Below are 11,451 nucleotides of genomic sequence, written 5' to 3' on the forward strand. Positions count from 1 at the left end.
TATACTCACAATACATTATCCCCTACTGAACTAGGGCTGCAACCAACTAATCGATAATAATTGATTATGAGAATAGTTGTCAACCCATCAGCCATGCTTTCACCCCAAGGAACCACGCTCAACTACATAAAAGACCTTAATAATAAATGTCTAACAATGCAGATCCCTTGGAAAGGGTTAAACATATGCTGGATATTCCTTGTGGCTCTGTTGCTCCAAACACCATCCCATTGAGTCCTCCTCTGCTGCCATGAAAAAACACATGGCATAGTGCTCACCGTAAAAGTTATATGGTATAAGATATTAACATCTTTTTATTAAAATATCAAATACCTCCCATAACCTGACACGTTGGGATCATCTTGTGCACAATTAGTGCACTATTTTATGTGAGCTAAGTAGCATTCTCCACCATCAAAAAAGAGAGCTTGACCACGATATAGGTTTTGAAGAAACTACAACCGAACCTTTATGGCTGGGAGTTGACCATCTTTACTGACCACAACCCACTCACCTGGCTGAATAGGGCCTCTGGGATAACACCACCTCAAAAGATGTAGCTGATATATATTATCCTGTCAACAGGATCCCAAGAAAGAGAAAAAAAATCCCACAAGAGCATCCAAGGGAACCTGTTCAGATTGCCTTGTTGGCACTGAAAACGTAAAGGAGATGGGCTTTCATAGGCTGCCATCATTCCCTAATTATACCCACGACCCAGCACCATCTCCCCCTGCAACCTGTGCATAACCCTCATTCCACACTAGTGCAAGTACAGGAAGAAGAGCTTCCTAAACCAGCTGCCATCCCCTATCCCCAGCGCCTGCACGTAAATTCTGCCACTCCACACCTGTCAGTCCTGCTTCATGCGTTCTGAAATGTAGGCTTGAAAAAAAAAGGCCACCATGCCAAGCATAGCGTTGCCTGGCCACAAGACTGTGCCTAAGCTTGAGTTTAAATAACTGATCAGGGGCCAGAGAAGACGCACTTTACTTTAGCCCTTTGCTGCCTGTGTGGACCGCTAACTTCATCCAGGTCCATAGGACTTGTCTCCTTTGCCCCTTTGATTCTTGACTCTTGCTGCACCTATGCTGACCTGCCTTGTACTGTTGGACTCTTCATCAACCAGCCACCACAACAACTGCTCTCTGGTCATCAGAGCTGCAGTTGTGCGTTTGCCACCCCACTGCACTTTATTGCTGCTCTGTCATTGCTGCCTGTAACTGAGCACCTGCTCCTTTGATGTCCCTTATTGCTGTGTCCTGGTTGCTTGTTTCTGCCATGCCCTGAATTGCTGCCTGTGACCCTGTATTGCTGAATAATATTGCAGTATATCCCTAATTGTCCCTTGATGTGCCCACATTGCTGCCCATGACCCTGGATATAATCCTGTCTAATATTGCTGCCTATCTCTGATTTTTCTGGTTTGTTTGCAGTATATCCCTAATTGTGCTGGTTTGCTGTCCGTACCTTGGACTTAACCTTTTGCTGCCCTATACTGCTGCCTGTCCCTTGCTGTCTGTGACCTTGGATCTAACCTTTTGCTGCCCCATACTTCTGCCTGTCCCTTGTGTCTGTGATCCTGAACTTAACCTTTTGCTGCTGCATACTGCTGCCTATCCCTTGCTGTCCCCGGATTGCTGCCTGTGACCCTGGACTTAATCCTAGCTGTATAATAATATTGCCCATCCCTAATTGTGCTGGTTGGCTGCCAGTGACCCGAGACTTAACCTTTTGATGCTCCATACTGCTGCCTGTCCCTTGCTGTCTGTGACCCTGGACGTAACCTATTGATACTCCATAATGCTGCCTGTCCTTTGCTGTCTGTGACCCTGGGCTTAACCTTTTGTTGCCACAATCCTAGCTGTATAAAAACTGCTCTAGATGTTTGTTGTGTTCCTATTCACACAGCATATTGAAAAAAAACCTAATAAAATATATGTTTTGTTGCAGCAGGCAAGATGGCTGAATCCAGGTTTTTCTCAGCACCTTTACAGTGATCTGTTCTTATAGTTCTATAGAAAGACTTAGAGTTAATGCAAGATACAATCCTCAAATTTCAGTCCTATTAGCATACAATGGAGAAGCCCATCACCCCTCACAGATCCTCCCAACATTACAAAAGAGAAGAGGGTAAAAAAGTTAACCCTTAAGAAGCCAAGCAGAAACCCTAATGCAAGTAAAAGCAACAAACTACAAGAAGTATTTTTTTTAGCTTATGCAATGTGAATGGGAACATGTAACAAATCTAAAATAGGTGTTATCCCAATTTGGCTGCAAAAGTGGAAATAGATTTTGAATAATAAATCCAGCAGTAATGACAATAACACCTAATAATGGCTACTACGGCAAGTGTACATACCCAGAAACACAGCACAGAGATCTCACAGATTCTACAGGAGAAACAGAGAAATAGTAGTAGTAATGTTGCTACACCAATTCCTAAGCAGTTTTGGGTGGATTGGCCCCTCAATACTCAGAGCAGGCAGCAGATACTAGATGGACCCTCAAGGGTATCAGAATGTGACCAACAAAGAGACTATGTGACATTATGTAAGACATCTAAACAGGGGCAAACTGGGCTGGGGGGCAGGGTGGCAATTGCCCCCCAGGCCTCTCTGATGCCACCATGAACGAGGCATCCACATGCCGCACCTCCTCACACACACTGCCCACATCCACGATCGGCACAGGGACGCTGGGAGAAGAAGTAAGGAGGAGCAGGTGTGGGCGGATGACAGCTGCCGACAGAAAGGCCATATCTCAGAAGCAAGTTGCTGGAAGATGGCTCAGATACGCCTGCACTTTCCCCACCACATGGTGCTCTATAATGTATTGCTGGGATGGTGGGATTTGTATTCCTCTATAGCTGATGGTATATTGTGCTGTACTGTATATTATACCATCAGCTGTAAAGGACTACAAATCCCAGCAATACATTATACACTGTATGTATAATGTATTGCTGGGATTTGTTGTACTCCTCTATAACTGGTGGTATTCTGCATTGCGCTGTATAGGGGACTACAAATCCCAGCAATAATACATTATACAGCACAATGTGGAATTCCACCAGCTATAGAGGACTACAAATCCCAGCAATAGTACATTATAACTGGTGGAATTCCACATTGCGATGCATAATGCATTGCTGGGATTTGTAGTCCTCTAAAGGCCGGTGGTATTCTGCATTGATTGCTGTATAATTTTACACTTTCCATTTCACTATATTGCACACCACACTTTTTTTTTCCTATTTCCAATAAGCTCCAAGCTTGCTCCTGTGATAGACTACAATCTCAATACAAACTAGTAGTCCATCACTGGAGCCATTTGTTTTGGAGCAGAGAGCCCACACTGCCCACCTGGTAGCTACCACAGAGCCACCACTAATTATTAGGGAGCCCCCACTGGCCACCACAGATCCCACACTGACCAGCAGAGAGCCCGCACAGACCACCTGACGGTCCGCATTGGCCACCTGAGAGCCTAATTAGGGAGCCGCCTCTGCTGCACACACACGCACCCGTGAAACTCTCTGGACCCCTGGTGAGAGCCCGCACTGCCCACCTGAGACATCGGGCGGAGAACCCAGAGCAACAGAGTATGTAGCTTCATATTATTCTGCAATGCTGTAATATGTATTGCTGGGATTTGTACTCCTCTATAGCTGATGCTGTCCTGCATTGCTGTATAATGGTATTGCTGGGAATTGTAGTTCTCTATAGCTGTTGGTAGTCATTATTGCTGGGATTTATAGTCCGCTATATCTGATGGTATTCTGCATTGTTGTGTAATGTATTTCTTGGAATTGTGGTTCTCTATAGCCAATGCCATTCTGCAATGCTGTACAATGTATTTCTGAGTTAGTGGAAGAACTACCAGAGTCGCAGCAGTCGTACACGCGCACAGCACTGATGAGGCATCACTCCACTACCAGTGTGCTTTACATTTCCTAAACCGATAAATACATTCACACTACTGTTACATGGATGGCAAAAGTGGCAGACAGGGCCGGGGAGAATGCGGGGAAGAGGCAGAGCGGGTGGGGTGGCCAAGTCGCCGCACCATGGGCCTCTGGGTTGTACTTGCCCCCTGGGCTAAAAGTTGCCAGTCAGCCCCTGCATCTAAGCAATGTTTCCCTCTCTCCCTTCTCCATGAGAACAACCTGTTCATCTTTTCTCTGGATTAAAGGGAAAGAAGAATGCAGATGCCATCATTTTTTTTTAAAACTAACTGTAGTTTATTGATTTTCATAATAATTACAATTATAAGTCCTCTTTATGATCCAGCATTCAGTTGTGATAATTCTTCTCAATCAGCAGTAAAGCCTGATGACATCATTCTTCAATATTCATCGTGAAATGGGTACTTCGGATGGTCCTCCCACCTTAGTAGTAAAAGACACAAAACTTATGAAAACCACAACATTAAGTAATGTGTATTGTATTATTTAGCTAAAAACTAAAATGCCTTGTGCTCAAATCCAAACACAGGAGGTGCTAAGAGGGGTAACCACATGCAGGTACATGTTATGGATATAGAAGAGAGGAGGTTTGGAGCCTCTGTCAATTTTTTTATTCCATCTGTGTCCCCACTGGAAAATTTCTTCTCACTTCCTGACCAGGTGTCACCGGGAAAGGACGTGATGGGAGGAACTTTATACCCCTAGAGGAGTAGCTATGTGCAGGTAAATATATTTTCCATACATCCGAGAGGGGTGGAAACCTCTGTTAGGTTTTTAATGTTGACCGTCCCCCCATTCAGAAATTTCCTCTCACTTCCTGTCCTGTTGTCAGAAGGACAGGACATGATAAGATGCCCCTTTGTTGCATTTAACCTCTTTACACAGGCAGATATTATGCCCTTTTTGGTTTTTTTTAGCTATTGGGGAATGGTTAGAACCTCTCTCTGATCTTTATGGCTGTCTGTGTCTTGGTGACCCCCTGATAACCTCATGTTCTGTCCTGGTGAGAAGAAATTACAGTATTTAATGCGTGGATTAGAACCTCTGTTGGGTATTTCCTGTGCACCAACTCTAACAAAGAAAAGTTGAGTCAGGATGGGTGCTATATTCAAACTTTCCATGTAAGGTTTTCCCATTTTGCTGTCTGTAGATGAATCACTGTGACACAGTTGACCAGCTTGTACATGATTGTATTATATGCAAGCCACAAATCACTGTTTATAAAGCAAAGTCTGCCAAAATGTATTATGGGTTAAATCCGTGTGCTAGCGGAGAATAATAATATGTTAAGCTCATTTTGCATCTTTTAAGCTGAATTTCAGTAGCGCAAACCCTGCTTTGAAGGAACAAGTAAAATCAGTTTTCGGTACTAATATCAGGAAATTAACTCACTTTGCTTTGAACATTTTATACAATCCTATAGAGTTAGATTCAGCAGGTTTGTCGCAATGTCTTTGTCTCAAGGTCTTATACTGAACTTCCTGTATTAGGACAATCTGTACTGGACATTCACCAACGTATAAATGTAAGATAAGGACACTGGCAGCCCCTAGGGATAAAGTGAACATAGCAAGTATCTGAACAAGATCAATGCTGCAATTCAAATCCAAAAAAGTGTGTTGGCTGAGTTCCCGGAGTTAGTTCAACTGCTAAACTGTAATAATTGACTGGAGTCAATCAGCAAAGAAACAGCACAAAGGGTCATTTAAGGGGGGAATAGCGTGGTAGAGTGGAGGCGGCCTGAAGAGTTTCAGCGGCAGAGTCAGTGTCACTAACAAATTGCTAAATTTCAAATGACTTGGAACAAACCCACCCTGATCTGCTCGTGTCTTGGTTGCTTTTTTCAGGACCCACCAAACTTAAAATCCTTAACAGGGAAGTATATATAAAAATGTTTAGATTCTGGCTATAGAATGACACTTACTGTGGAGTTTTTATATAACGCATGTCTCTGTTTAAGCCATCCAGGGCCATGATGTCTTCTTCACTCAGTTGGAAGTCAAATACCTGAAAAACAAGCAACATGCACATTTACTGCAATGACCCACAGGGATCCTGGTCAAGGAATAGGGGTTTGAAGAGGGCTAGGGGGCTAAAAAGCTATTGGATAATTGAATGGATCCTCTGTAAAACCAGAAGCTGGCATGGGCTCCCCAAAGTGGCCATTGTTTGCCAAGGACACCTTCAACAATTCTTGGGATACTGCAAGAACCTCGAGTTTCCCCAGTGTTCATGGTTGGTGGGATAACTGGCCACCAATGTGCCATGCCAGTGTTTAGGCAATGCTGAAACAGAAGGCAGAAAGCCATGCAGCAGAAACATGAAAAACAGAAATTCTTGAGTCAAGGCTAACGTCAGGAGGTAGAAGATACGAGGACTAAGCCATGAAGCAGGACCAGGAAAAGCCAAATCCTAACCTTAATAGGAACTGTAGGACACTGAGGCCAGAATACAGTCAGGGCAGGTTCACACCACAAAGACTGTGTTCCAGAGCATTCGGCCTCTGGAACGCAAGCTGGCCGGCTCCCTGCGTTCAGGGGCGGGAGGAGGCGTGGTGGTGCATTGAAGTCAATGGCACCGCAGCCATGCCCCCTGCCTCCAGTGCTATCGCTCGTGCCTGAACGCGTGGCATATTAGTGCATGCGTTTCGGTGCAGTGCCATCGGCAAAAATAGTGCATGCAACATTCAAAGACATTCTACCAGCATCTTCCCATAAGATTATATCTGCATTTAGCATATTTTATGCATGTTATTTACCTGTAAAATCCTCATTTGTGTAGACATCTTAAAGGCCTGTGACTGCTGCTGAGCTTCAGTATCTTGGATTTGATATCAGAGGCCTCAGCAGACTCAGAGCTGTCATTCAAGTGACACTCTCTAGCAGGGGTGGTAAACTTTTTTGATATAGGGGGCCTCATATGTGGGCCCTTGACATCACCAAAGAGCCACACATTACATTCAGTAATTGTAATATTACAGAAAGCTGTCCGCAAATGCACATGCGCAATAGGAGATGTTAAAACACTGCAGATACCTTTGTGCTACCTGCAGCCCATAATGCACCAACAATTACTGATGGGAGGGCACCTTCTTTTTTTCTCTTAGATTTTGATTTAGTGGGAAAGGGTTAGAACCACTGGAAATGTGTCTTCCTGTTTCTGTGTCCCTCTAGGGAAATTTTCCTTCACTTCCTGTCCGGGGACACAACAGAACGTAAGAGGAAATCTCCAAAGTGAGGGAAATCCCTTTTTAGACAGCTATCATTGAATATGTGTCCCCATTGGAAGATCTCCCCTCACCTTTTTTTCCAGTGACAACTGTAAAAGTTTCACTTCCTGTACAGTGGTCACTGGAAAACAAAGGTACTGTAAATCTACAGAAAATGTTTTTCTATTGATATACTTTAAATGTAGACGCTGCTGTGAATTTTAGAAGTGCACATGGTCCCCTCACCTGAAGATTCTGTCGGATTCTGGCTGGTGTGTAACTCTTTGCCAGGACCACAATCCCTCTCTGTAGCAGGTACCGCATGGCCACCTGAGCAGTTGTCTTTCCCAGCCTTTCTGCTATTTCCTTTAGCGCTGGATCCTCCAGCAGAACAGGAGAGTTGGGGTCTATCCTGGGAAAAGGAACACAATTACTTACAATTCTGCTTTGATGAGTATAGATCAAGTACATGAAGTCATCTGATGACCTTACCATTTCTCATCCCGGCTGGAGCCCAGCACGCTGTATCCCACCAGTACGATCTCCTGTGACTTGAGGTATTTCAGCAACTTGCCTTGGTTCAGGTAGATGTGGCACTCCACCTGAGCAGCAAATGATAACGTTAGTATAGTATAGGAACCTGCACACATAGCTCCAACTGAGTTCCATTCCAAAGCCATCTTCTTACCTTAAAGGAGAACTATGGAGTAAGTGTTTTTCCCCATAGTTCTCTTAAGGGTCACGGGAGGACATAAACTAGCATCCTCCCATGACCCAAAGCTCAGTATACCGTGAGCTACAGCTCGCGGTATACTGAGACCGCCGCAGCCGGGACGGATCCCGACATTACTGTCGAGATCCACCCAGCTGCGTGATTGACAGCTGATTCTGCCTATCTAGAGGCAGAGCCAGCTGTACCCACCCCTCCCCTGTCCATTCTGCCAGTCAGCGCTGGAGGATCGGAGCGGGGAATCCCTGCAGGGAGCCGTGATTGACAGTCACGGCTCTCTGCAGGGAGATGATCGAGAAGTGAGCGAGCGACAGTATGTGTTCGCTCACTTCCCGATCTATTGAGCCGGCGTGTGACAGTTTCATTGTCACAAGACGGCTCAAACTATGAGGTTGAGTGAAAATCACTCACCTCATAGTTCTCTTTTAAGGACTCGTTTATAGGGGTGATTAGGCTGCTGTATTCAGATGTGGCATGATGTGTTTTAGTGCCATTTATTTAGAATGGCCCCCCAACGCCATATTACAGTAGGCTGCAACAGCGCCTCTCAACACATGTGCTGTGGAATGTGTTAAAAATAGAAAGGACTTATTCAATTTTTGGACCGTTTTGTGTTGGGAAGCCCAGTTAATACAAATCAACAGCCTTAACAAAGCGCACGTTCACACATGTGTATTATGCACCGTAAGGGGCCATACAAATGTGAAGGGGCCAGGCAAATGTGAAGGAGGCCCAAGCATTTCTGTTGCTAAGAAAAAATGTATTCAAGTAAAGTACAGGTCTTTGTCACAGCAGATTCCAATGATTTGTAGTTGTGTAGCTGAATGGCTGACTCTTTGCAGCTACAGAATTGGCAGATAAAAAAAAGGCAAATCTACAAAGCTGTGGTACAAAGTTGCTGGCACAATACGGCTCTGGTGAGCTAAAAACAAACCTGATTAATTTAGATAAGGGACAAATCTCTCCTCTTCTGCAACATCTGAACTAGGGATAAGCACAGCCTGCCATAATGGTTGAGGGTAGTGCTGGACTTTCTTATTAGGAAGACAAATCTAGACTATAACTTTGCTCATTGGGGCTGGGAAAACCCTCCGATGAGCCCTTCAAACCTTCTGTATATTTTGTGTCAGACGGTGTCAGAGCTTACGCATGGAGTTATTTACGTCCCTTCTCCCTCACAGGACAATGTTTAGGTTTGGCAATCTGCTGCTAAGACCCAAGAACTACATCCTGGTAGGAGGTCACATATTCCCACATACCCAGAAACATGGTATGCCCAAAAGGCGATGGAGATTTGGGGTAGATTGACTGAGGAGAGTATCAGAGGGTGGGGGTTGTTCGTTGTTACTTGCTCTAAATGAGTCTCTTAAAAAATACTTAAAACATAATTTGATAACCTCACAAACTTTAAAAACAAATGAAATTGTAAAAAAACGATTATAGATTCCTTTTACATTTAAAAAATACTGTGATCAGAAAATTCCAGGATCATAAGAGGGTTTATATTAGTAGTCTGCTCTCACAGAGAGGTGGACATGACGTATTTTGATAATGAAATAGCTTCCCCATTATTTATCAGATAGTGATATCACTGGGACATGCTGGTTCTTATCAAATGGATAGGAGAAGTAATACCTTGGTCTACAAAAAAAGCTAAATAGTATGACAGGTCCACTGCATTGCACACAATAACCCCCAGACGTATAGAGAAGTGTTCGTACTGACAAGGGATCAGTTATTACCTGATTGCAGACAGGTTTGTACTTGAGTCCCGGCATGTTGAGGATCAATTCTATCTGCCGTCTGTTGAAATTGGAAACTCCGATGGATTTAACGAGTCCGGCATCTTTACACGCCTCCAAAGCCTAAAAATCAAAGAATAAGAAGCCAGTTAGTGGCATGCTGATACCATTCTGGAAATATTACATTATTATTCCAGTTAAAGTGTTTTTATAAAAGTCCACCGCAGAAGTACTAGTAGTATTAAACTATCAGGGGAAAATTTATCAACGTTGGAGCAGACAGACTCTGGAGCAGTTGCCCATAATAACCAATCAGCATCTCTCGTCATCTCTCAGATAAGATTTGAAAATGAGACACAGAAGCCGATTGGTTGAAGTGCACATCTGCTCTAGGTTTTGTCTTCTCCAGTTTTGATAAATTCACCCCTCAATCTTTTCTCAATAATGAATACAGATCAAACATATATACATTGCCCAGCAAAGTATTTTCTTCATTTTTGCCATCATTTGTTTTTTAAGCTGCTGTCTCCAACTCTCTAAGCTTGGCTTATCCGAACTTCCTGTCCTGTACAAGATCACAAGTGACAGAGCAGTCTGCAGCAGCTGTCCATCTGAAGAAAGGAAGGAAGGCAGAGGGTAGCAGGGAGGAGTAGAGTGGATTGCCTTGCTGTGTCAGTGTATTTGTGGACCATAATAGAAGTCACCAGCACTCGATGATGTGTGCAAGAAGTAAAGCACTTTTTATTAAATTGTCACATGCGTCATACAGTCACTATGTCGCCCAGAGGTAGGGACCCTGCGTTGCCCCCGAAACGTTGGCTGTATGATGCATGTGACAATTTAACAAAACGTACTTTACTTCTTGCACACATCATCGAGTGCTGGTGACTTGTATTATGGACTGTATCTGACATGGCACCATCCGCGTTGTCACTTCAAGCACCAACCTCTCATCCAAGGTCTGTATGCTGTATGGAGTGCAGGTGATTTCGTGTTATCGAGTGTATTTGTGGAGACACACACAGCTCACTAACACACATAAGGGTGGCTCCATAGGACCCTGCAAGGGAAAGTAGCCCCCCTAAAACAGGATATCAGGACCAGTGCTTAGGGGACCAGCTAATTCTGCAGGAAACTAAAACTTTTAAACATCAAGGAGCAGCATCCATTGTAAGTGATTTCATCAGCATTAGTTTAAAACATTTTGGAAGGAATTTATTAAAACTGGAGCAGAAAAAAATCTTGAGCACCTGTGCATGGCAACCAATCAGCTTCTCTCTTTAATTTGTTCTTTAAGTTAAGATTAGAAAATGAAAGGTGGATGCTGATTGGTTGCCCTGGGCAACTGCTCCAGATTTTGTCTGCTCCAGTTTTGATAAATTCTCTTCTTTGACTTTAATATCACCTAAAGTGCACCTTTTGCCAAGTTTGGCCAGCTCAGACACTGTACAGTACCTTCCATGTTTCCCGGATGTCTGTGTTATTGTAGATTAATTTTCCATTTTCGTCAGTAGGGAAGAGATCATTTCCAGTCTGTAATATGAGGAAAATATATAAAACTATTTTAGATTTATAGACTCTGTAGGGCAGGCTCACACCATTTTCTGGACCAGATCTGGAATGCACTGCGTTGCGTTTTGCCGCGTTCAATTTTAGGTCTTGTTTGGGGGAGCTCTGCAAGACCTACAGATAGCCAGGAAAAGAGCAGCACAATGCTTGCACATAAGAGACATGAACTTACCACAGTTGTTCTATTCAGAGCAGCTCAAATGATCATAGTCAGGGACAACCTGGGCACAGGTGC

The 11,451-nt window shown here is 43.8% G+C and overlaps 1 protein-coding gene across 1 annotated transcript in view; it reads right to left on the reverse strand.

The window, feature by feature from the left end:
* Positions 1 to 4,319: 4,319 nt before the first annotated feature.
* Positions 4,320 to 11,451, reverse strand: part of LOC108789949 (aldo-keto reductase family 1 member C3-like) — a 17,555-nt gene continuing 10,423 nt past the window's right edge. The window contains exons 4-9 of the mRNA XM_018560100.1: positions 11,103 to 11,180; positions 9,648 to 9,770; positions 7,668 to 7,777; positions 7,422 to 7,587; positions 5,892 to 5,974; positions 4,320 to 4,390 (exon numbers count right to left, since the gene is read on the reverse strand). Coding sequence (XP_018415602.1) covers positions 4,348 to 4,390; positions 5,892 to 5,974; positions 7,422 to 7,587; positions 7,668 to 7,777; positions 9,648 to 9,770; positions 11,103 to 11,180 — 603 coding nt within the window. The 3' untranslated portion in view covers positions 4,320 to 4,347. The remainder of the gene's footprint in view (positions 4,391 to 5,891; positions 5,975 to 7,421; positions 7,588 to 7,667; positions 7,778 to 9,647; positions 9,771 to 11,102; positions 11,181 to 11,451) is intronic.

Source organism: Nanorana parkeri, unplaced genomic scaffold, assembly GCF_000935625.1.
Source record: "Nanorana parkeri isolate BGI_ZX_2015 unplaced genomic scaffold, ASM93562v1 scaffold432, whole genome shotgun sequence".
In the NCBI taxonomy this organism is placed as follows: Eukaryota; Metazoa; Chordata; class Amphibia; order Anura; family Dicroglossidae; genus Nanorana; species Nanorana parkeri.